The sequence below is a fragment of the Leopardus geoffroyi genome, chromosome A1 (assembly GCF_018350155.1).
Source record: "Leopardus geoffroyi isolate Oge1 chromosome A1, O.geoffroyi_Oge1_pat1.0, whole genome shotgun sequence".
In the NCBI taxonomy this organism is placed as follows: Eukaryota; Metazoa; Chordata; class Mammalia; order Carnivora; family Felidae; genus Leopardus; species Leopardus geoffroyi.
The window spans coordinates 213,242,725-213,268,731 of record NC_059326.1 but is presented as its reverse complement, the minus strand read 5'-3'; the positions used below and the strand labels follow the sequence as shown (position 1 = coordinate 213,268,731).

The 26,007-nt window shown below is 40.8% G+C and overlaps 1 protein-coding gene across 2 annotated transcripts; it reads left to right on the top strand.

Annotated features, from left to right (window-relative positions):
- The first annotated feature begins 547 nt into the window (after positions 1 to 547).
- On the top strand, positions 548 to 16,176 carry SUB1 (SUB1 regulator of transcription). Of its 2 annotated transcripts, none has more exons than XM_045440912.1 (5): positions 548 to 672; positions 3,140 to 3,212; positions 5,582 to 5,704; positions 11,109 to 11,217; positions 13,160 to 16,176. In XM_045440912.1, the coding sequence occupies exons 2-5, from the start codon at positions 3,141 to 3,143 to the stop codon at positions 13,237 to 13,239; spliced, it is 384 nt and encodes a 127-aa protein (XP_045296868.1). In that variant the 5' UTR covers positions 548 to 672; position 3,140; the 3' UTR covers positions 13,240 to 16,176. The 2 variants fall into 2 exon arrangements, with proteins under 2 accessions (XP_045296868.1, XP_045296878.1); XM_045440922.1 differs by having other exon boundaries at positions 661 to 874.
- Positions 16,177 to 26,007: the final 9,831 nt, after the last annotated feature.

Sequence of the window (26,007 nt, the reverse complement as noted above, 5' to 3'; positions counted from 1 at the left end):
TCATGACCTGATCTGAAATCATGAGTCAGGCTCTTAACCAACTGAGACACCCAGGCACCCCTATATATATTCTTGGCTATAGCAGGCATTTATTAACTGTAAATCGATTGGCCATGTTCCTGCTTGTAGTATGGATTTCTCCTGTCTTCCGTGAACTACCTCCAAGACTTCAGTTTAAGGATAAGGGTGGCCAAGGACTTCTGTAAAGATTTCTTGCACTTTCCAGAATTAAATGTGTGACACTTTGGTTTCCTTCCTTTGGATTTTACCAGCCAAAAACTGAGGAAGGTGGGGGGGGATGGGGTAAGGACCATTCCTGGGAAAATGGGCTTATTCAGTATGGACACTTCACTTTAGTACAAGAAACACTTACGGAATTAAGGGCAAAGTTCGATGGTTGTCATTCGTGTTTTATTCGTGCCCTCATTTACACTCACAGGTCAGGCTCAATCTCCGCTGCATTTCACTTTCAAGGCACTGGCTCAGCACGAGGACGGTCCCTTTAAGGCCCTGGAAAGGGTCTCGCTGTTGGTTTCGGCGAGGAAGCCGCGCCCCATCACGTGTACGCAGTCCCAGAGGGGCGGGGCCGGCAGCTCCTCGCTTTCGTCACTTCCGGTTCTCTGTCAGTTGCAAGCGAGCGAGCAGAGGGCTGTTAGGCTGCAAGAGCGGAGCGTGAGTGTTGGGGGCCCCGCCCCCACCCTTCGAGCCCCTGCCCGGCCGATCCCCACCCTCCCGGCGGGGCCGCGAGCCGTTTGCGGCCTCTACACCGCTCGCCGGCGACGGCCGCGGGAAATGGCGGCGCTGCCAGACCTCCCCTTTCCCCGCCTTGGCCTCCCTGGACCTCCTCCTTTGCCGACCCTGAGCCCCATGCGCTGTAGGCCATTCCGCGCCAGAAGCTGGCTCCCGGGAATGGCTCGGGCGCGGCGAGAGCTGCGGCCCCGGGCGGCGGGGTGCGGCCGGGCGGGGGGCGGGGAGCTTTGGGGAGGGGGCCGGGGCGCCCCCGGGACAATGCAGCGGCGGCCCGGGCCACAGCGGGGGCGCGTGCGGAGCCTGCTTTTACTCAAGGCTTTGCTGGGGCTCTCACCGTGACTCCCAGGGTGGGGGGGCTGTCTAGGGGAGGGAGAGAGCGGACCCCGTCGGAGGAGGGCTGCGGGGGAAGGACGACTGGTATGTTGGGGGTAGGTAATGCTTCGAGAGAAGAAAATGGCGCTTGGTGCAAGTCCCTCCTCTTCCCATAAGGTCTCCTCCGCACTTCGCCGCCTCCCACGCCCCCTCCGTCCAACCTGTCTCCCCCCGCCCCAGCCGTTGCCAGCCCCAGGGTTCCAGCAGTTTCCTGGTGTCGCGCAACCCCCTTTCCCCATGTTGGTGCTCATCACCCTCGTGTAGTACCGGATTCGTGTGCCTTTTAGTCTACGTTTATTTTCACCTCGTCTTTTCTAGTCCTCCACGCCATCATCAAGAGAATGAAGATTCGTTTTTTCAGTTGCGTTTTGTATATATTCTACACTAGCATTTTAATACCACCTGCCTGAATTACTAGCCTGCCTTTTTTTAAGTAAAAATACATTTTGTCAAAAGTTCAAAGTGGCCTTAGTTACCATTATCTTGTTTTTTTGTTGAATGGGCTTCTAATTTGGATTAATTACGAGGTCATTCTTTGAAATGATCTTAGCCCTCCCCTCCCCCCCCCCCCCGCAGCTTTTATTAGTAGACTGTATAGTTATGCTTGATTATTTCAAAGTGAAAAAATAGGTTATGTTCAATTTAATTACCTTTAAAAAAATGTTTCTTGGCATTATTAGCTGCTAGCATAAAAAAACAAATTGATTTTGGAGTTTAGGATGTAAAATGGAGGCAGTAACAGGATTAGTTCATAAAACATGGTTCAGAACGTTGTTGGTTCCACCTGAGTTTACTCTTCTCATCAGGAAATTACCAGTTAAAATCAACATGGCTGGTTGGGTATGTTTGAGCTTTTTGAAATTAGTGGCTAGAATTGGAATGGATGGCCCACTTCTTTTACCTTGACCTCCTATTGTGGAATACATTCAATGTCAGTGTAGAGACAGGTTTAGTCTAGAGAGCTAGATTATGAGATTTTGAGGAGAAAATGAGGTCTTTTTTCCTTTATTCAACATTTAACAGACTTTGTTGTATATATTGGGGCCTTTAGGTTATACAAAAATTAATAGGACCCATCCTTTTTGGATAGAAAGCAAAAGATTTTTTAATAAGTGGTTTACCACTTGGTTTTATAAAGTGCCTTGAAAAGAAGTATAGCATGCTTTGGAATTCCTTGAAATTTGGGCTTTAGCTTTTTTTTCTTTTCTTTCTTTTTTTTTTTTAATCACTGCAAAAGTAGAGAAACAAGGCCCTCTGTCTGGCTGTGCTCAGTAAACCTCCACTTGAAAGCAAGGGATTGGCCTATGTATGTACCTCTGGGGAACTAGGGCCATAGTAGGAATTTGAGAAAAGGTGTTGCCCCTCCCATAAGCAGATTCTTCAGAATTTAGTTATATTCCAGAGCAAAAAATCAGTGTAAAATGTAATGAATTGTAAAAATTACGTATAACTTTGTGAACTCTGAATAGGTGCTTGTTATTTTGATGGCAACGGTCAAAAAGCCAAAGAGCATGAAGGACATACACAAAATGTGAAAAAATAGGATTATACTGGCGAGTGAATTAGCTATTGACATCTGTATAGTGCAGCCCTTCTCCATGTTGGGTGGATAATTCCGTTAGATCTCATGAGTGAGAAATATAAAGCAGTATTGAGGATATTCCTACTTCCTGGTTTTAGCAGATTGCTGGCCCCTGCCTTCTTGCAATTTTTCCTACCCATAAACCTCTAACCTCTCTAAAATGCAGTATAAAAAGACCCAATGGCTTTGAGAAAGAGGTGTAGGAGTATGAGAGGTGTGTGACATTTTACTTCTTTCTCCTTGCTGGGTTCCGGGTGTTATTTTCAACTCAGAAGAGCATAGATTAAGAGTATAACTTCTAGCATTGTGCTTCGTGTGACAATTCCAGTACCACAAAATAATGGAACCATGGAACTTCTTAAATTTTTGCTTGGGAGAGATTAAGCTGGAGGTAATCGAATAATTTGTTAATTATATAATGTATTTGTCTTGCAGAATGCCTAAGTCAAAGGAACTTGTTTCTTCAAGCTCTTCCGGCAGTGATTCTGACAGTGAGGTTGACAAAAAGGTGACTATTAATGCAAGTCATTTTTGTGATACTTAATTCAGCAGTATTGCCCACATCCAGTTCTAAAGGACAGCAAGGCATATCAGATTGGTAAAAAGAGAGCTTGGATGGGTGTTTCTGAAAGTGCAAATGGTTCTGGGACCACTTGACCAAAGTGCCTAGGGTACTTGTTCATGCACACTCCTGGCCCCTAAATCAGACTTGAGCAAGTCTTTGGACCTGAACAAGTCTCCCATTGAGGACTTCTAGGAACACTAACTCTGCAGAACCATCACCTTATTCCCTAGGGGGAATAGCATTAGAAATAGGCCAAAGCCGCTATTTGCTTTATTTGGAAATCTGCCTAATCTGTAGGTATTGTGTGTTGTAGTTGAACTAAATTACCTGAACTCTGAATGCAGGTGTCAATTTTGACAGTGTCCTTGGCCACTGATGTTTATCCAGCCCACTAGGATTACTTCAAATGTAGGCTTGGTACATGTTAAGTTAGAATGTTATTTACTCTGGTCTCCTCCTTTTAGTGAAATCAACACCCAGCAAAGCTAATGTGAAATAACCCATTTTGACAACAGGCTTTTTCTACATTAGTTGACACCTGTGCTGGAAGCTGTGCATTCTGCTTACCTGAGCAGCTCACATTGTAGTCTGAGCTTCCTTCCATGCAGAACTTTTTATTTCCTAGAAGCTTACATAATTATGTCTCTGAGTTTAGTTGACAGTGTTAGTTAAAAGAGCTTATGGGAGAATCTTGGAGAAGATGGATCTTTAGGGAAATAAAGAATATATCACGTAAAGGTTGAAATGAAGCCTCAAAGAGCATACATAGCTGTACTGCAGAAGGAAGTATGTCTTAAATTCTTATTTGCATTTGGTATGGCATTTGATTATGTTCATTTAGCAAATTTTTATTGAGTGTTTATGTGCCGGGCATGTGCCAATCCCTGGGGAGTATCCAGACCCTGATACAAAGAATAATCACTTTCTGCTTATTGAGCTGAATTGATTTTTGCCATTTGTCCCAAATAGTATTCTTAATCCTGTAAGCACTTAAATTAAATACATTCACTTTTGGGGCACCTGGGTGGCTCGGTTGAGTGTCTGACTTCGGCTTAGGTTGTGATCTTGCAGGGTTCGAGCCGTTGGTCGCGCTCTGTGCTGACCGCTCAGAGCCTGGAGCCTGCTTCAGATTCTGTGTCTCCATCTCTCTCTGCTCCTTCCCGCTCATGCTCTCTTAGAAATAAACTTAAAAAAAATTAAATGCATTCACTTTTTCAGTTATATGCATACGTACATTATATTTTATCTAGTTTCATCTAATTTAGTAAGACAACACATCAGTTTGTACTTTCCACCAAAAGGAACACGCCTGCCCTCTACCGTTTAGGTTGGGAACTCCACTAGTTTTCATAGGCGTTAGCTCATTTTAAGAACGAGGCTATATAAAAAGTTTTTAAAATAATGCTGTTTAATTTAAAACGTTGTTTTGATTTTGAATAGTAGTCTAAGCACATTGCTGTCCACCTTTGGTGATTTTTTTTTTCTGATGAGGAAGTTCTTGAATTGTTGACTTCTAATGCTCAGTACGAAATAGCTTTCTTAGGTTTGTGTACTCATAAATTTTTCTTTTTTTTTTTTTAAAGTTGATTTATTTGTTTATTTTGAGAGAGAGAGTGTGCACATATGTGCATGAGCAGGGGAGGGGCAGAGAGAGGGAGAGAGAGAATCCTGAGCAGGCTCCATGCTCTGCGTGGAACCCGTCTCGGGGCTCGATCCCGTGAAATGTGAGATCATGGCCTGAACTGAAATCAAGAGTCAGATGCTTTAACTGACTGAGCTACCCAGGTGCTACATGTACTCATAATTTTCAAAGTCAATTTAAGTCCCTTTTGGAATAGGCAGCGCATGAATAACATATCCTAGATTGGAATAAGTTGGTTATATTCTTACGAATTAATATATTTCTTTTGTAAAAAAAATTAGTAGCTGACTAACTTTAATAGACTTGTGGTTTCTAAAAGTTTATTCAAAAGCAGCAGGCCCCCCCATTTTTTTTCTTCCCAGAGAAATCTGATGTGCGTATCTGGTCTATTAAAGAGTTGTTTCTCTGGTTATTACCTCTTTGATACCCGAAGTGACTTTTGGGCTCTTGGGAACACATTTTGAAGACACTGTGTTAGATATTAGGTTAATTCCATAGTTCTCTTGTCAAGTGAAACTTGCCTGTGTGTGTTTTTAGCATTCTTTTTTTAATGAATAACTGTAGTCCTCTGATTCTTTAAGTCCTAAGGAGTCAGGAAGTGTTTGAACCTGAAATGTGTTTTATTCTTATGTATGCAGATTTTAACCATTATTCTTGTTTTTCTTTCAAGTTAAAGCGGAAAAAGCAGGTTACTCCAGAAAAACCTGTAAAGAAGCAAAAGACCGGTGAGACTTCAAGAGCCCTGTCATCCTCTAAGCAGAGTAGCAGCAGCAGAGATGATAACATGTTTCAGGTAATTTCCTTAGATCCAGAGGAATTATTATCTGGCTTGATCTGATGAATGTTGAAAGTATTATAATCTGATCCTGCATAATAATTTTTAATGTTTCTTATAATCATCTTCTATTCGTTGAAATGTAAGAGCAAGTTTGTAGAAATGAAAGTAATTTATATGCTGCTAGATTATTGTTAAAGTCTAGAAACTTGTGGTTTGGCTAAGTATAAAACAATGAATTTAAAATTATGGACATCCAGGGGCTCCTGGGTGGCTCATTTGGTTAAGCGTCTGACTTCAGCTCAGGTCATGATCTCACAGTTCATGAGTTTGAGCCCCGCATCTGTGCTGACAGCTCAGAGCCTGGATCCTGCTTCAGATTCATATTCTCTCTCTCTCTCTCTCTCTCTCTCTCTCTCTCTCTCTCTCTCCCTCCCTCCCTCCCTCCCTCTCTCTCCTTCTCTCTCCCTCTCTCTCCCTCTCTCTCCCCAAAAATAAACATTGAAAAAAAAAAAGATTTTAAAGTTGTAGGCGTTCAGAAACAGATTGAGAACTGCACATTTAGGAAGCAGTTTGTTTTAAAAAAATTTTTTTTTTTTCAACGTTTATTTATTTTTGGGACAGAGAGAGACAGAGCATGAACGGGGGAGGGGCAGAGAGAGAGGGAGACACAGAATCGGAAACAGGCTCCAGGCTCTGAGCCATCAGCCCAGAGCCTGACGCGGGGCTTGAACTCACGGACCGCGAGATCGTGACCTGGCTGAAGTCGGACGCTTAACCGACTGCGCCACCCAGGCGCCCCAGGAAGCAGTTTGAATGCAAGGCTTGATCTCATGAACCTGTGAGGTCATGACCCAAGCTGAAACCAAGAGTCGAACACTTAACCAACTGAGCCACCCAGGCATCCTTGAGTTGTTAATTTTAGCCATTCTGACCGGTGTGAGGTGGTATCTCATTGTGGTTTTGATTTGTATTTCCCTGATGATGAGTGATGTGGAGCATCTTTGCATGTGTCTGTTAGCCATCTGGATCTTCTTTGGAGAAATGTCTATTCATGTCTTCTGCCCATTGCTTCACTGGATTATTTATTGTTTGGGTGTTGACTTTGATAAGTTCTTTACAGGTAAAATAGGTATATATTTTGAATCTACTGATGGCCTTGAAAGACAGTGCCAGGATTAAGGTTAGAATAGGAAAATAGAAGTTGGATATTTTTACTCACTTTTTGCCTAGTTATGTATGTGGATGAAAATAGACACATGATGGTTATACTTACTACTGTATTGAATATGGAATATGCTAAAAGAGATTTCAGGTGCACTGATCACACAGAAAATGGTAACTGAAATGATATGTTAATTATCTTGACTAGTAATCATTTCACTATGAATAGGTCACATCTTCATGTGGTACACCTTAAGTGTACACATTTTTTGTTAAATATTAAAAATTTAGACAAAATGCAGATGGATTAGTTACAGGTTTTAGTCTTCTGACTTGCCTATAGCTTAGGGGAGCAGACTACTTTGATAGAGAACATAAGTCAGTATATGTAAGGAAGAATTATGAAAGGGCCCTCATTTCTTTAAGTTTGAATGCTGTTTTTTGTTTGTTTTTTTGAATGCCTCCTGTACATCAGGCCTTGCTAAGTTCTGGGTAAGCAGTAATGGTCCCAGTAGACATGGTCTCTGGTTTTGTGGAATTTATAGGGATAAATATTATACTAATAAACATACATATATACGTATATGTATATATATATAAGTTATGTTAAGGGCTGAGAAATAAAAGGGTAGGTTATTATGAGAGAGAAGGTGCTCTGGGAATCTCTCTCTAAAGAAGTGATATTTGAAGCTTAAGACATAAAGGAGGAGCCAGTCATGAAATATACGAGAGAGGGAATCCTTTCTAAAGTAGAGAGGCTCGTGCAAATATTTTGTGGCTGGAGCCTAGGAAACCTGGTTGAGAATGTAGATAGATCTGGTTGGTAACGAGGGTGAAGGACCAGGTCTTGCACTCTTTGAGTTTTATTCTAAGTGCTGTGGGAAGTTTCCTTAAGGGTCAGAATGAAATGTGGAATCTGCAAGAGAAGCATCCCGTCCTTTCATAGACCTTCTTGTAGAGAATGGACTTTCTTCTTGTGGAGAATGAAGTGCTGCATTGGAATATTTTAACAATGTTTGCAATAGAGGTAAAAACTTTTGAGGATTTGGGCAACTATCTATCTTGGGCTTTCTCTGATTAGTTCTTGTTTACCGTTTGCCTGCCTTTGTGTAATGAAAACATCTGTAGCATTTTAATGGATTTTATCTTGTCTATTGAAGAAACAGGATCCACATTTAGAGATTTTATTATGTTAGAGCAGTTTGGGGAAAACCACATCTTTTTTAGGGGGTGGTTATCTCATCAAAAAAAGTGGGTTCAGTTTTTAAAACCTCATTTGGAAAGCTTCCTGAGCCTCATAAAGCTGTAAGATTCCTCACTCTTTTGAAAGCGTCTCTTGGTTTCTCTAGGAGGAACTATATATTTTATTTTCAAAGTGACTTTTCACAGACCTTAGTAGTGACAGGCATTCTACAAGATAATCTTTAATTTTGTTGCTGTTATAGGTTTTTCTTTGAAGTGGTAATTTGGCCATAGAAAAATATTTTGGTGATAATACTGAATTTTAATTGGCTTAAGAACACAGTAGAGTACATTGGTTATATAAATATAAAATGAGAACTTCATTTTTACTTATAATAATGGTTTGACAATTTTATTAATATTTTATTTGAAAAATTTTTTTCCCTAGAATTTTTATAGCTTTAACCTTCACGTTTAGGTCTGTGATCCATGTAGAATTAGTTTAGTTTTTCTGTGTATGGTGTGAGATAGAGGTTGAACTAATTTCTCCCCCCCATGGAGATATTCTTAGAGTTACTAAATCAGTATTGTAAGTCCCAATGAACAGTTCCACTATGAGAATTATTCTGGCCTTATCTAATTTATCCATTAAAACAGTTTACTAAGAACCCAGTATGATAGGCACTAGGGGGTTTCAAGAAGACTGATTAAAAAATAAGCCATTAAAAGTGACCATAAGATCACTGGTGACTAATTTAGTGTAGGCATTGGGAATCTAATTAGTAGAAACAGTATTCCTCTCCTTTCAAAATTTAGCAATAAATGGAAGAGGGAAACACGGAGAAAGTTTACAAAATGCAGGTTAGGGAAAATGTTTTCTAGAAGAGGGGAATGAACATGTTAAGAAATGGTAGGTATGAAGCCAGTGAAATGGGAAAGAACGTGTATGAAAGAAACGGGATAGAAAAAGTAAAGAAAGTTAACTGATAATGATGTGAGTACAGAGAAGAAATATTTGAAGGCACTTAACCCGTACCCAGTGAACTTCATTTCTTTTTTTTTTTTTTTTTTTTTTTTAAATTTTTTTCGACGTTTATTTATTTCTGGGACAGAGAGAGACAGAGCATGAACGGGGGAGGGGCAGAGAGAGAGGGAGACACAGAATCGGAAACAGGCTCCAGGCTCTGAGCCATCAGCCCAGAGCCCGACGCGGGGCTCGAACTCACGGACCGCGAGATCGTGATCTGGCTGAAGTCGGACGCTTAACCGACTGCGCCACCCAGGCGCCCCGAACTTCATTTCTCCATAAAGCATGGGGCATACCCTGGAATTAGGGGTATACCAGCAGGACAAGAAACTTAACTTGAAAATGGAAAACTAAAGGAAAATGCACAAGAACTAGCTGAGACCAGAAAAAGCAGTCTAAAAGGACATAGGCAAGATGGAAGCCATTAATATGTACTGGGTCAGCACAGTTGTGATTCTACTACAGTAATAACTTGTATCCCCGTGAAAAGGATTATTTAATAATCAAGGGGCCCTGGTTTGAAGGGAAAGGAGCATAACCGAACCCCAGATCTTTACATGTTGATGTAAGCACAAAAATCATAGCTGGTTTTTAGTCAGTAAGCCTGAAGAGTAGTTTCAGAATGAGTAAGAGATGGGCAGGTGTTAAAAGTTTTGATCAGAAAGTGTGACTTCTTAGTTTAAGTGCTAGATAGTATATTACAGCAGTGTAAGACATCCTGGAAAGTGCTTACAGACACTTTGTTGAGTAAATTGTTTTCCTCTGTAGTTTGTTAAGCACAGTGTAAGGTTTTTGAAAAATAGTTTTCTGTGGGTAGTTTTAAGTTCTTACTTTGAGACTATGGGTGAAGTGTATTAAAGATGTTACTTAAAATGAATGTCTAAAAGGAAAAGCTTTCTCATGTTACTATTGACCGGATCTCTGGATTCTTAGAATGGTGTATTGCTGGTGGAGTCTATGGATTCCTACTGGTTGTAGTTTGTACTGCAAAACTTTGCTTTCTAATGATTTTTATTGTGGTAAAAAATAAAAAACACTTTACATAGAATTTGCCATTTTAACCATTTTTAAGCATACAGTAGTGTTAAGTATGTTTATATTATTGTGAAACAGATCTCCAGAACTTTTCATTTTGCAAAACTTAAATAACAACTCCCCTTTACCCCCTCCCCAGGCCCTGATAACCACCACTCTACTTTTTGTCTCTGAATCTGACTAGTCTAGGCATTTCTTAAAAGTGGAATCATATAGTATGTATCTTTCTATGAGTGGTTTCTTTCACTTAGCCTATGTCAGCAAGGTTCATCCGTGTTGTAGCATGTGATTTCCTGTTTGTTTGTTTATTTATTTATGAGAGTGTGAGCAGGGAGGGGCAGAGGGAGAGAAAATCTTTTTTTTTTTTTTTTTTTAATGTTTGTCTATTTATTTTGAGAGAGAGAGAGAGAGGGGGAGAGAGAATCACAAGCAGGCTCTGTGCTGTCAGCGTGGAGCTTGATGTGGGGCTTGATCCCACGAACCACGAGATCATGACCTGAGTCGAAATCAGGAGTCCAGACACTTAACTGACTGAGCCACCCAGGTGCCCCTAGGATTTCCTTTTTTTAAGGCTAATACTCCATTGTATGTATAGAACACATTTTGTTTATGTCAGCATTTAGGTTGCTTCCATCTTTGGGGTGCTGTGAGTAATGCTGCTGCGAACATGGGGGTACAAATAAATATCTTCTCAAGACCTTGCTTTTATTTCTTTTAGGTACATACCCAGAAGTGTGGCTCCTGGATCATTGCTAGATCATGTATTAGTTCTGTTTTTAATTTTTTTGAGGCATCTCCATACCATTTTCCATAGTGTTCCTCTGTTTTACTAATGATCCCTTTAATGTGAAAATGATTGGAAGGGTCAGATATGCTTCATTTAATTCCTTTTTTTTAAGAAAGATTTTTTGAGTGACATTTCCTTTGGTTGTAGTTTCGATATTCAGAATAGTAGTAAATATAAATATGGACATCACTCTTGAATACCTTTCTATGTTTTTTTTTCTTTGGCAGATTGGGAAAATGAGGTATGTCAGTGTTCGAGACTTTAAAGGGAAAGTCCTAATTGATATTAGAGAATATTGGATGGATCCGGAAGGTGAAATGAAACCAGGAAGAAAAGGTGAGATTTAATTTCCTGAATTTGGTCCTGATATTAGGGCTGAACTAAAAATTATCTAAGTAACGTATCTTACTTGAAATTGAAATAATGTTTGGCAGTGCATTGGGAGGATCTTCATTCAGTTGAGTGTTCTGTAGTCTTTTTGGACATGACACTTCCTTCAGTCACCTGTCTTAAATAATTGTTGGAATAAAACTCAGAAGAAAGAATACCCCTAATATCATTTCATTTGGCTGCTAATTTGTTTGGCTTTTTTTTTTTTTTTAATGTTTGTTTATTTTTGAGTGGGGGAGGGGCAGAGAGAGAGGGAGACAGAGGATCCAAAATGGGATCCGTGCTGACAGCAGAGAGCCTGATGCGGGGCTCGAACTCTCAAACTGCAAGATCATGACCTGTGAAGTTGGATGCTTAACCGACTGAGCTGCCCATGTGCCCCTGCTTGGGTGTAACTTCAAAAAAAAAAAAAAAAAAAGTTTATCTGAATTCTTAAGTAGTAGGCGCTATCTGAGAAGTTGTAAAAATTGGAATGAAAAATTCTGGTTTATAGTGTTTTCTTTTGGTTCATCTTCTAAAGGATATTCTTTAACGGGGCGGGGGTGGGGTGGGGTGGGTGGGATCCTTTTACTGGGTCTTTGTCCTCTTTCCATTTATGCTGCATCCCATCCCAAGCATATCATAGCATCATAGAAGCATACTGGATTTTTTCACCAGATTTATAGCTAGAGAACATTTATGGATTAGCATAAATTCCTATATTTGGGTAGTTAGCTACTTTAGGTTGATACTTAGCTAATAATAAAAGGCCTCTTTATCTTCTACTCTGCCTGTTTGTCATTTTGAAGGTACTGCTTGTTTGCTTCATGTGGGTTTTGGGTTTACTAAACCTAACGTTTGTTTTCATCCCCTTTAACATTTTCTTGTTCAGGTCGTTTCTGGCTCATTCAGGTTGTTTCATTGTGGGCAATGCCACATTTCTTGTTTCTGCAAACATTTACTAAAATAATTTGATCAGCTTAAAGTCTTTCCAAGGTGTTGATGCATTATGTTCTTCTGCCTTCCTCACAATTTCATGGCCTCCCAGCAGTTTTCTGAAAAATACACTCATTCTTCCAATTCTAGTTTATTTCTCTATTTACATGGGTCAAGTATTAGAACATTGGAAGTTCCAAGTTCAAAATACTTTCTGTTCATAGTCTTACATCTTAAATAGAAAAGACATGTTATTAACTAACATTTTAAGTGTTTACTTATGTGTCATGTAATACACTTAGCTTTTTATTCAGATTAACTAATGTATTGGTTCTCAACACCCCTTTGAGGTGTAAATACCATTTTACTGGTGAGACCGAGGCTCAGAGGTAATGACAGTTTTTTAAGGTGACATTAGTGATTGGGAGGCAGTGATAGAACCCTGACAGCATGATTGCAGAATGCATTTTTAATCAGTACATACATTCTGAGAAGTTCTGTATGGGTCACGTCCCAGGAATTTTTCCAAAGTGAAATGAAGGTTTCTGGAATAACTCAGCACAAAGTCATTCACCTTGAGTTCCTGTAAAAATTTGAGCAAATGTTGGAACCAACTGGATATAGAAATGGAGTGTCACATACGAAATCTGGACCTGGCCACTTAGCCTGCTAGTTCACAAACTAGCAAATTAGCTTGTGAGATGCATCTTCAAATCATTTGTTCTCACGGGGTATATTAAGTATTGTGCAGGATACAGTGTTGGAAGTAAAACTAGATATAAGACTGGTCTTGGTTCAGGTAATTGTGATGAATATGTAATTAACAAATTAAGAGATTTGACTCTCAGTATGGTTCCATTGTGCCTTTCAAAGTGACAGCTGTTGATAAAGCAGTACTTTAGTTGTAAGTATGAAAATCATCAAGAAAGCATAAATCGAGTTTCAACTTTTAATTTTTAAAACTTTGTTTTAGGTATTTCTTTAAATCCTGAGCAATGGAGCCAGCTGAAGGAACAGATTTCTGACATTGATGATGCAGTAAGAAAACTGTAAAATCAGAGCCATATAAAACCTGTACTGTTCTAGTTGTTTTAATCTGTCTTTTTACATTGGCTTTTGTTTTCTAAACGTTGTTTTCCAAGCTATTGTATATTTGGATTGCAGAACAATTTGTAAGATGAATACGTTTTTTTTTTAATGTGCATTATTAAAAATGTTCTGAGTGAAGCTAATTGTCAACTTTATTAAGGAGGATTGCTTTGTGCCCGCCACCTAGTGTAAAATAAAATCAAGTAATACAATCTTAACTGTTGTGGCCTTTTTTGATCAAAGGAGTTGGTACTGTTTAAGGCCAAAAGTAACAGTTTATAGACCTGTTAATTTCAACTTGGCTTTTACATTCAAAAGGATTTGTATTGCATTGGATTTATAAACTCTGACTTGTGAAATCCATAGTTGATCTGTTTTCTTCCAGCCCAATGTCTAGACTTGTATTTTTCCACCCCAGTGATACTTCACTTTCCCTTTTTTTACTTCATTTTCCTTTAGTAACTTAACTTGTCGTGTTCAGTTTTCATTTCACTTTTTGCTCTTTTTCTTGAATATATTCTAATTTGGAAAGTCAGTGAAACTGTCAAAATGTTAGTTATCTCAATAAGGTACTTGTAATTAAAATATTATATGAGAGCTACAATCACTAATTCTACTGTATTAAATATTAGGAGATATAGTTTGATAAAAAAAAAAAACATGGCTTGTATGAAAACTGAACAAGTAAGTGTATGTCGTTACCTGTAGCGTTCTGTGTAGTTACCTTACTGCTTAGTCTGCAGAGAATAGTGACTTAGATGTCTGATTTGCTTTCACTTATTAAACATGTTCACCATGGGATGATGTCTATAAAATCAGATACTGTTATATTAGATTAGGATTTAATAAAAATTGTGAAAGCTTATTGGCCTAACATTTTATTTTGTAACATGGAGTATATATATAGCCAGAGATCTCACTGAGCTTTACTGTCATAGTAATGTGGTAAGTTTTTGGAGGAAAGAGTAGATAGAGCATATTCTTACTGGCCTTTTCTTAGTAGGCTTGGTTCTTTTGCAGTTTTATCTCTCGGATAGTAGTATTCTAGACTTAATGTTAAGTTTTAGCAGGTACTCTGAAGTGATTTTCGCTGAACCATAGTGATGAAGCAGATCCAGATTGAGGCACAAATTTCAGGGGCTTTGCAGCAATAAATAGGGCATGGTGTGCCTTAGGTAAAGAATGTAAAGGAGCTATAACTGAAATTGAAGAAGGTGGCAGTGAAGAGGAAGGAATTCTCTTCACACTAAATGATAACATGTGATATTTTGATCACATTGATAGGACACAGTTCTAAATGGAATGGTAAAAGAAACGTTTAAAGACGTGAAAAATTCTTGTTAACAAATTATGTATTTTTGGTAGCTAATCTTAAATGGTTTACTGCCATATCAGAGAGTTGCACTATTATACCAACTTTGATTACTGCATCTAAAACATTTTATAGTAGAATTGTCAAGGACTTGATTTCAAAACCAGCTGCCAGGACACATACAGTTACTAAATTTTTTTTCTGGCAGCTGTTCTGTTTTAAGTCTGTTTTTACATTTTTTAGATGATTTTTTAGTGTTTTTAGCAGTAGCCCTAATAGGTGCATAATTGGGGAAGTAAATCCTCTCTTCTGGTATTTTAGCATCCAAATAATAGGTACCAAAAGTGTTCAAAATGGTATTTTAGACAAATCATGATTGATAACTTCCCCTTATTTGGGAATATAAATGTGTTCTATTAACTTAATTGGGTGAATTTGTAAAGTATTCCTAGATATGTATACAAGAAAGGGTAGTTAGAACACAGAGCTTTGATTTCGGTGTAGTTGAAGGAGTAATGGGTAGATTTCCCAGGTATGTATGAATTCAGGGTGCCGTGTGCATTTTGAACCAATCTGCTGATACAGAGGTGGTGCTGAAATCTACTACCTAGGCATTTTGTAGCTGTATAGCATTAGGTCATTAAAACCTTCATGTAAGGAGAGTTTCCCTGGCAGAATTTGATAGGTTGACTGCTAAATTCATTTAAATCTACTGGATATGCAATACACAGACATTATTTGTCTTTTTTTGGGTGCAGGAAATGATGAGAACTGGGTTTAAAAGAAGAGAGCAATTAACTGTACTGAAAAGAGAAGATAGGGGACTGATGTTTTCTGTTTAAACTTCTCTTCCTGGTAAGGTTTCTTCCAGGAAGAAAGCTTGGCATTTTGAGACAGCAGTTTCTTACTTCGTGATGCCAGAATGGATTTAATTGATGCCAGATCCGAGTGTAGTTGTAGCAGGGTGTTTCTAATGGGGTTTTCCCTCTTTGTCTTTTAAAGTATGAGTGGCATTTGACCAATTTCCAGTGCCCTTGGTGTTTTAAAGAAAATCACTAAAAAAGAAAAACTCTTAATAATTTGATTATTCTCTTTTGCTTCTTAAATGCTTTTGAAGAATACTCCTACCTCATTAGCCAGTCAAGTTGCTGTGGTGATGTACCTATTTCTACATAGGAGAAAAGACTTAGGAAAAAAAGTATGTTCATCCTGGCTTGGCTATTGAGGGGAAAAGAGAAAGAATTGGGTGTTACTTAGGTGTTCCTGACACTTAAAAGTCAGAAGAACACTATAAAAGTTTGAAAATTTAAAAAAGCACTGGCTGATATTTTGGTGTCTCCTGAAATTCTTTGCTATTTACTTTTTATGGAAATTAATCCAGTGAAAAACTTGAAAGTTTTTTTTTCTTTTTTTAAGCGGTATTTTCCAGATAAAGACTAGGGGTAAACATTCACATAGTCACAAATATGTAATTTTGTAATTGTGGAATAACCTGTATGCTTTGTTTGGTACATCTTCCATGGAGAGTCAATGAATACAATACTCCATCTGTGAATATTTTAAATGTTGAAATAAAAATAAGAAATGTGCCCTATGTGTCATCCCAGTTTCACAGACCTAAAGATGAATGGCTTAGTTATTTGTTGAATGGATTTTGTTAACAAATAGAATGCCTTTCTGTGTGAATGCTTCTGGAATGTGAATTTGCCTTAGCGTGTTAAATCTTCTGAGGACCTCTGGGATGGGACGGGATGGGCCAGGCAGGTTGGGGTGGAGTGGGCCTTTTCCCATCTCTCTGATCCAGATGGGAAAATGCAAATACTGAGGTGTACACAGCCCCCCCCCACCCCCCCGCCGTCTCTCTCTTAAAGTTTATTTATTTTGAGAAAGTGCACAAATGGTGGGGAGGGTGAGAGAGGAGAGAGAAAATCCCAAGTAGGCTCCAGGCTGTCCACACAGAGCCCAATGTGGGGATCTCATGAACTGTGAGATCAAGACCTGAGCCAAAATCAAGGGTCGGACCCAGGTGCTCCTCCCCGCCTTTTTTGTAACTTTATGAATGTTTTGCAGTCTAATTATTCCTTGGTATACTTAACTGTATTGCCTACTGGACTCCTTTGAGTACTTTAAACTTATACTTTTGTTTAGAAAGCATCTACCCCCCCCCCCTTTTTTTAAAAATATTTATTTTTGAGAGAGCAGGGGAAGGGCTGGGAGAGAGAGGGAGACAGAGGATCTGAAGTGGGCTCCTCGCTGATAGCAGCGAGCCCAATGTGGGGCACACACTCAAGAATGGCAAGATCATGATCTGAGCCAAAGTCAGATGCTCAACTGACTGAGCTAACCAGGTGCCTCTCTTTTTGCCTTCTTGATTAGTGCTTTTGCTTTGTTTTGTATTGAGATCTCATTGTGTAGATTTCTGTCGAGGGGAACTTAAACAGTGATAGGAAGATCATGGAAGACTACTCATGACTCTTCTTGCTCCGCCTAATTGACTGTAAATTTGCTCTTTAGTAAAACATACTGACTCCATCCAGTCAAGGAGAAATCAATAGTACTTGGAATTTATGCAGTTAATCACTGACTGCAGTTTTGTAGCATGGCTCAAAGGGGAGTTAAGGGATTAAAAAATGGGTTTAAGGGGCACCTGGGTGGCTCAGTTGATTGAGCGTCTGACTCTTGATTTTGGCTCAGGTTGTGATTCCAGGGTTCTGGGATCAAGCCCCACCTCAGGCTCCACACTAAGTGTGGAGTCTGCTTGAGATTCTCTCTTCCTCTGTCCCTCTCCCCAGCTCACATGCTCTCTCTTAAAAAAAATCATATGGAATTATTTACTGTGTAACAGTTCATCCAAGACAGCCCATCTTAGTAGAAGATCTTGCTACACAGGACTTTTCTCCAACTCGCTTTACCTAAGTCGTTTACAGAGTTCAGACTGTCCCAGACCTGGTTTTACAGCCATTTCAGCCCTAGATTAACAATGGCCTATTGTTTCTAAGTAAAGGGATACACAACTCTTTCTCATTTCACTCTTGGGCTCTTGATTGAATTTAAATAGTTTATCTTTTTGGGTGACTTTTTTTAGCTTGGAAAGGATTTTAGGCCACTTCCTTTCTTTCACTCTACCAGGAAAAACACTTGTTCTGAATCTCAGTTGGATGCTATATCTATACCAGGGTAACAAAAACACTGTGTGCAAAGTGCTTCTCCTACCACCCATGCTAGAATTTCACTAGAATTGTGCATGTAGTCGCTCATGTGTCTTGGAAAGCGATGTGAAGTTCCAGTTTGGCCCTCTTCTAAATAAGACAGAGTCTTCTAATAGCTCCTACTCTAGCTCCCTCTTGCCGCCCTCCCCAAATACATAGTTGTTGGAAGAATGGCACATACATTATGTATTCTGTGTGCCATTTAGCCCTTCGCCTAGAGGCCCATTCAGATTCTGCTGATTGTTGGAATAAGGTCTTCATAGAGAAAGCTTCCAACCCATTTCATAGTTGTGTCTTTAGTCTTCATTCTGACATGGCTCTTGAGGTTTTCCTTGACTTACAACCTTGACATTTCTGCAGATGTAATTTGTAGGTCACTGGTGGTGTTGATGGTGTTGACCAAGGCAGGGAAGACTGAGGCTGGGTGAATGGGGAGTGGAGACTCAGCAGCTTGGCTGTGGAAGGGTGTGGGGTCAAGGGAAGGCTGTGTGTGACTGAAACAGTGTGACATCTAGGTATGGCTGTGTTCAGTGCATGTTTAAGTTGACCTTTGTGGTTCTGGTGACTTCTTCCTAAGTGCTTTCCTGAACCATGAATCCTTTCGATAATTTTAAAGAAAAAAATATGTATGTACTCTACTCCATTTTGCTATGAATATGATTGTTTTGGTTCTTTTTTTTTTTTTTTAAACGTTTATTTTTTGAGAGAGACAGAGCATGAGTAGGGGAGGGGCAGAGAGAGAGGCAGCCAATGCAGGCTCTAGGCTCCAAAGTGACAGCACAGAGCCCGACATGGGGCTCGAACTCAGACCATGAGATCTTGACCTGAGCCGAAGTTGGATACTTAACTGACTGAGCCACCCAGGCGGCCCTGGTTCTCACTTTTCACTCCTCCAGCTCAGCTGCTCAAGTGTGGAGCATGAACTTGTCCAGCAGTGCGTGCGGGCCACTGCGGTCACGCTCGGTGCATGGGCCTGTCACGGGCCTCCCTCATTTATTGTTTTTGAGGCATGAGTTCTCTTTCCTCTCTTCACCACTATTGGCCTTGGAAGATAATAAAGGAGAAAGTACATTTTCATTTCTTCGTGCTTAAGTGATACAAAATGGTGAAAGGGTGGGAAGGTTTATAGTAGAAATCTGAAGATTTTGAGGAATTTGAGGGTTTCAGCCTGGATCCAGGGTCAAAAATCCTTCCTGGTGGTCAGGTTTGAAGACCAACCCTTTATATTATTAATTGGGAAGTAATTTCAGAAGCTTTATTTTCCTTAAAATTCTTTGCTTGGAAACCAAGGTCTTTTGGTATCCAAGCACTTATAAATCTGTTTTTGATCTAAGACTTGTTTTTTTTCTGAATATGGGGGAAAATGCTTCTTGCTCACTCTAGAGTCATTAACTAGTAGGCAGAGAAAGCTTTCAGAAACAATTGAGAACATTTTCAATGCATTAGAGTCCTGGAACAGTGGTTCTTAAATTTTTAAATAGCAAGGACACTTACTCACTGTGAAGAGATGTCAGAAGCAGTGCCCTCCGTGAGCCCCTTCTGTTAGAAAGCCGCCTCCCTCAGGCTGGTGTCTGAGGACTCTGAAAGAGATTTAAAAAAATGCATTGAAGTCTGGGTTTGTAACCTTTCCGACCCTTGCAGTTTCCAGGGGGAGAAAAGAAACTAGAGTACTTACAATTCTTTCCTGGAAGAATTGAAGTGTTGAAAAGAATTTGGGTTAGACTCCTATTTAGAAATATTTTATCTCAAGAAAGAAACACTGAGTTTACCTCCTAAGTTTATGTAAAACATCCCTTACAGTAAACTGTCCAGTGTAAAGATTAGTAACAACAACCACCCATTGAGTGCCATGGTGGAGAAGTGTGGTTAGTGGCGGGTATTTTATTTATTTTCGCATTTAATAGTCTCTGTTCCATGAGAAGGTACTCTTGTTCCTTACTGTACAAGCGGAAGTTGAGGTTTCCAGAGAATAGTTGATTTGGTCAAAGTGACACAGTAAGTGGCAGAAGCAGAATTTGAATCCATATCTGGCTAACTCCTGAGACCAATTTACCTAGGTTCCTGTGGTATAGACCATGGACAATGGCAGAATTCTTTTTTTGGTTCATTGATTTTGCAGTGAACTCTGTGACAGTAACTGTCGCCCTGATTTTCACCAGCATCATAAACTTGGATTAGTGTCTGACCCAGTGAATCTTGCTCATTTTCTTAAAACCACATTCTCAGCAGCAGCAGCAGCAGGAAGGGCAGTTGTCCACACTTGCACCCCAGCACACAGTCACATGCTAGGATTAGATCGACTTTGCTGCACCCTTTAATCAAGGCTGAACTCCCAAAAAAGTCTGTGTTGGTTTGCACTGGTTAGGTTTTGCCACTGGCCAGAACTCCTAAAATAGAAGCAAGTGGAATTCTTTTTTTTTTTTTTTTTTACGGTTTATTTATTTTGATGGGGGTAGAGGTAGAGGGAGGGAAAGAGAATCCCAAGCAGGCCCCTTGCTGAAAGCACAACACAGGGCTCAATCTCATGAATTGTAGAATCATGACCTGATTCTACAAAGTCAAGAGTCAGACACTTAACCCACTGAGCCACCCAGTCTTTTTTTTTTTTTTAAGATTTTATTTTTAAATGTTCATTTTTGAGAGGGAGAGAGAGAGCATGCGCGTGGGGGAGGGATAGACAGAGGGGGACAGAGGATTTGAAGTGGGCTCTGGGCTGACAGTAGTAGGCCTGATGAGGGTCTCGAACCCATGAACCTTGAGATCATGACCTGAGCCAAAGTTGGATGCTCAACTGACTGAGCCATCCAGGTGCCCCTTAAGATTTTATTTATTTATTTATTTATTTATTTATTTATTTATTTATTTATTTTAAATGCTTATTTATTTTTGAGACAGAAAGAGACAGAGCATGAACAGAGGAGGGTCAGAGAGAGGGAGACACAGAATCCGAAGCAGGCTCCAGGCTCCGAGCTGTCAGCACAAAGCCGGATGTGGGGCTCGAACTCATGGAACATGGGATCATGACCTGAGCCAAAGTCCGATGCTCAACTGACTGAGCCACCCAGGCGCCCCAAGATTTTATTTTTAAGTCATCTCTATACCTAACGTGGGGCTTGAATTCACAATCCCGAGATCAAGAGTTGCACGCTCCATCAACTGAGCCAGCCGGGGGCCCTGTGTTGAATTATTCTTGAGTAATACGGACTACAATTTCCTTTTGGCCTGGTCTCTACTGCTTCCAGGCACCCTGGGCCTTGCGATAGTATAGGAAACAATTTGTAACGACAATACTGGGGAAAAGAAGGGGATTGTATGAGATTTGGCCTTACTCTCCCCTCCACCCAGTGTTTCAGTGGGCCTAGAGAAATTGGACCTGGAGGCTCTCTAGCTCACCGTAGGTGGGGTGTCTTCTGGTGCTCCGAGATCCACTCCGTACTCCGGCCCTGCAGGCTGGCCTGGGTGGACACAGAAACAGCGTTCCCTGCTCTCCAGCTCCTGGCTGGGTTTGGCCAGCACAGAGCCTCACTGGGAGACTGGAGAGAGGGAGAACAGAGGTCAGATAACTATTCCTCGGCTGCCCTCCTCCCTCCCAGGTCACCATGGGCGGCCGTGTCCCTCAACCAAAGGTGACGTCTCAAGGGGACGTTTACCTAATTCTTTTGATTTCCGGTAGTTACCCCTTATCTTGTTCCTTTGGGCCTAATGTGTTAACTCTCCCTGTGGTTTTCTGATATTTGACTCACATTTGTAAATGGTCTCTCTTAAATCTTCCTCATGTGATGAGTGTGCCACCTGCTTCCTGTTGGCACTGTGCTACAGGAATAGGTACCAGAAATGGCCCCAGGAAATACCTTCTAAATTGTTGAGGAGGCACACCTATCTGGAGAGGACAGAGGGAATGTCAGTGTGGCGGCAATGAGACATGAGTAAATCGTGGTATATGGGCAGGCCACAACTGCTGAGTCAGTGTGGCAGGGCACACTAGGAGGCACACTAGGCAGGGCACAGTAGGAGGGCAGTATACCATTGGAGGGCAAGACTGCCATAGACCAAAGGGCTGTGACACTTCATCATTAGGGCAAGTGGGACTAGAAAGATCTTGCAGACCCCTTACTTACGACAGTCCCGAGAAGGTACATAGGGAAAGAAAAAGTAGAATGAAGACGCTTCGAGTGCTCCAGAGGCTCCATGGCAGCTGCGGAGGGGCCTCATCTGGGGTCACAGGGCAGTTGCGAGATGAGCCCAGGATTGGTTGTAAGGGCTCCACGGTTGTGGTACCCATTAGATGCTCAGTCTTGCTAGATCTCTTCAGGGTGCTTCCTGGCTGGGAAAGGAGATGGCATTTGAGCCTCCAAATTTCCCTGGACCTACTGCAGAAGCAGCCACTCCACCCCCTACTGCCCCAGCTCCACAACCAGAGCAAGATCCTGTTGTGGCCCTGTTAGAGCTGCAGGGCCTACTCCAGGAGGAGAGCCCATAGACCAACGAAGGAATTTTAAGACTTCTCTAATCTAGTGAAGGGGCTTAGCATTTGTGGGAGGAGCTCCTAAGCATGTTAGACCAAAGGGGTCCTAGATGGGAGTGGGTTCTCTGCCTCTCACATCCAGTAACTGCTAGAAGAGTGTTTGTGTTCCATCCCAGTGACCTCGGACTTGATCCACCTGCAAACATATTTTTATTTTGGGAATTTTCAAACCTATAGTAAAGCTGAAGGAATACTAAAAAGAACATCCTTTTATCCTTCACCTAATATTTTGTAACATTCTCTCTTTTTTTGCTGAACTCTTTGAAAGTAAATTGCAGATACATATGTAAATATGTTTGGATACAAACATATACATAATATACAAATCTTTTTGGGTGGACTGCCTGAAGTGAACTGTATATATCATATTATTTCAGCACTTCAGTATGCATTTCTTAGGAATAAAGGCAAGCTAAACACAAATAATGGTTTTAAAAGAAAAGCAGCCATGTTTTCCAAAAGAGAAAATGAGAGGAATCCCATTATTTTACCTGTTACCATTCTCTTTAAGACAAGATAGCTGGATTCTCCTTCCTGCCTCTGCAGAGAATTTGTGATACGTTGTTTGGGCGGAAGTATGAGAAGCAAGTTTAGCCTCACAGAAATGTGTAGTTGGAAAAAAGAGGAGTATTTTAATAGCTTCTCAGATACTGTAGATAATCTTTGATGACCATCCCAAAACATGGCAAGTGGTAGTTTCTTAAGGGTTAGTTGCACCATTGGCAACAACTCCAGTCAGTTGTTTTCCTTGAAGTGAGAGGCTCAGGTTCTTCATATTTGAGAAATGCCTGCCAGACCCACAAGTCTGAATAATCCTGTTCGGCAGTCATTCTTGTAAGTGAAAATGGTGCTCCATGGACGAAAGCATTGGTTTTAGTTCATAATCCAAACGGTCATGTTTATGCTTTTCCTTGAGACAGCTATTGAACTTCAATATGTGTCTCCTAAGAATAAAAACATTCTTCTACCTAGCTTCTCTATTATCACAACTTAGAAAAATTCACCGGTTTTACCTAATGTTCAGTTTATATTTAATTTTCTCCAATTGTTCCCCAAAACGTTCTTTGTTTCTTTCCCTGATACAGTGTCTGGTCAAGGTTCGTGCCCTTGAATTGGTTATCGGTCTCTTTTAATCTAGAATAATTACATACTGTTTCTGTTTTCCATAACACTGACTTTTTAAAAAGAGTCCAACCTGGGGTGTCTGGATGGCTCAGTCGGTTAAGCGTCCGACTTCGGCTCAGGTCATGATTTCGTGGATCGTGGGTTCGAGCCCCTCTTCGGGCTCTGGGCTGACAGCTCAGAGCCTGGACCCTGCTTCGGATTCTGTGTCTCCCTTTCTGTCCCTACCCCTCCCCTGCTTGTGCTTTCCGTCTTTCTCAAAAATAAAGAAACATTAGAAAAAATTTTAAAGAGTCTTGTAGCATGTCCCACTTTCTGGACTTGTTACTTCCTCATGGCTTAATTCAGGTGAAATGTCTTTGGCAAGAATTCTACCTACGTGAGGTTCTGTACTTATTACAACACACCCTAAGGCCCATCAGGCTGGGTTGCTTCACTCAAATCACTAGGTTAGTTAAGGTAATTGTCAGATCTTTCATTTTAAAGATACCTTCCCCGACCCTTTTAATTCCTTGAAAACCATGTAGGTTTGGGGGACTTAGTGTGGAAGGGAAGAATGGTTCCAGTGAATTGGTGGGAGACTGCCCTTGGCCATCCTGGACGTATCATGATTGAACCAGTGGACTGTCACTGGAAACTGGGCTGTGGAGAGCTATGGAAACCAGGAAAGGTAGTGGTAACCATTTATACCTCCTTGACCAGCTGTCCTGGTGAGTGACAAACTGCACCAACCCATAAAGAAAATAGTGCCAATGTCTCAGACACTATAGCAATGTAGAGTTTGGACCCTGGTGCAGCCAATGCTGGGAGGGCTTAAGGGGCACATGGAGTACAGTGGGAGGAGGTAGGTACAATGGACCAACAGAAGTCAGTATTGAACAGCGTTGTATGTAACTTAGTTTTCTTTTCTTTTTTTTTTTAATTTAAATTCAAGTTAGTTAATATATAGTGTAGTGTTGGTTTCAGGAGTAGAATTTAGTGATTCATCACTTACATATAACACCCAGTGCTCATACCCACGAGTGCCCTCCTTAGTACCCATCACTCACGTAGCCTACCCTCTCCCACCTCCTCTCCAGCAACCCTCAGTTTGTTCTCTATAGTTAAGAGTCTGTTATGGTTCGCCTCCCTCTCTATTTGTATCTTATTTTCCTTCCTTTCCTATGTTCATCTGTTTTGTTTCTTTTTTTTTTTTTTTTTTATTTTTTTGGGACAGAGAGAGAGCATGAACGGGGGAGGGGCAGAGAGAGAGGGAGACACAGAATCGGAAACAGGCTCCAGGCTCTGAGCCATCAGCCCAGAGCCTGACGCGGGGCTCGAACTCACGGACCGCGAGATCGTGACCTGGCTGAAGTCGGACGCTTAACCGACTGCGCCACCCAGGCGCCCCTGTTTTGTTTCTTAATTCCACATATGAGTGAAATCATATATTTGTCTTTCTCTGACTTAGTTTGTTTAGCATAATATCAGGTCCATCCACGTTGTTGCAAATGGCAAGATTTCATTCTTTTTAATGGCTGAATAATATTCCATTGTGTATACACATCACATCTTTATTCATCAGTCAGTGGACATTTGGGCTGTCTTCATAGTGTGGTGATTGTTGATATGTCGCTGCTATAAACATTCGTAATTTAGTTGTTTCTTGTCTCCCTTTTCGTTTAAAAATTTTTTTAAAATATTTACTTTTGATAGCGAGAGAAAGAGACAGAGTGCAAGCTGGGGAGGGTCAGAGAGAGAGGGAGACAGAATCTGAAGCTGGCTCTAGGCTCTGGGCTGTCAGCCCAGAGACTGACGAGGGGCTCGAACTCATGAATGGCAAGATCATGACTTGAGCCAAAGTTGGATGCCTAACCAACTGAGCCACCCAGGCGCCTCTCTTTCTTTCTTTTTTAGTTTTAAGCTTTTATTTAAATTCCAGTTAGTTAGCATACAGTATAATATTAGTTTCAGGACTCTTCTCTGAAAGAAGTTAATAGGGATAACACCAATATTGGCTAAAGTTTTAGGTTTAGTTGGGAGTATGAGGAAAATCAATATCAACTTGCAATGACATGGTAGTTGATAGAACTTCATGCCTACCCTGTGATGGGGGCTTAATCTTCCCACCAGATGAAGGACCAGAGAGGATGATAAAGGCAAGAAGTCTTGAGTGGTGCTGTGTGTGTGTGTGTGCATGTGCACACACACACATGTACTATATATATATTCCATCAATTCCTCCAGATCCATTGTACCTTGGTCTGTGTCCTGGGAGGCTATATGTGTGGATCACAACAGGTCATCCTGTCTGGTTTCTGGTTGGGTTTAGTCAGTCCATCATGAAAAGGAGAGGGAGGTGGAATGGTTCACTTCAGGCTGGCTGTGTTTCTCATCACTGCTCCTCTCAAGGTGACTTTTTTTTTTTTAAATGAAAAACATTTTTTTTGTTTGTTTGTTTTTGAGAGAGAGAGACAGAGAGAGAGAGACAGAACATGAGCAGGGGAGGGGCAGAGAGAGGGAGACACAGAATCCGAAGCAGGCTCGAGGCCCTGAGCTGTCAGCACAGATCTCAATGCGGGTCT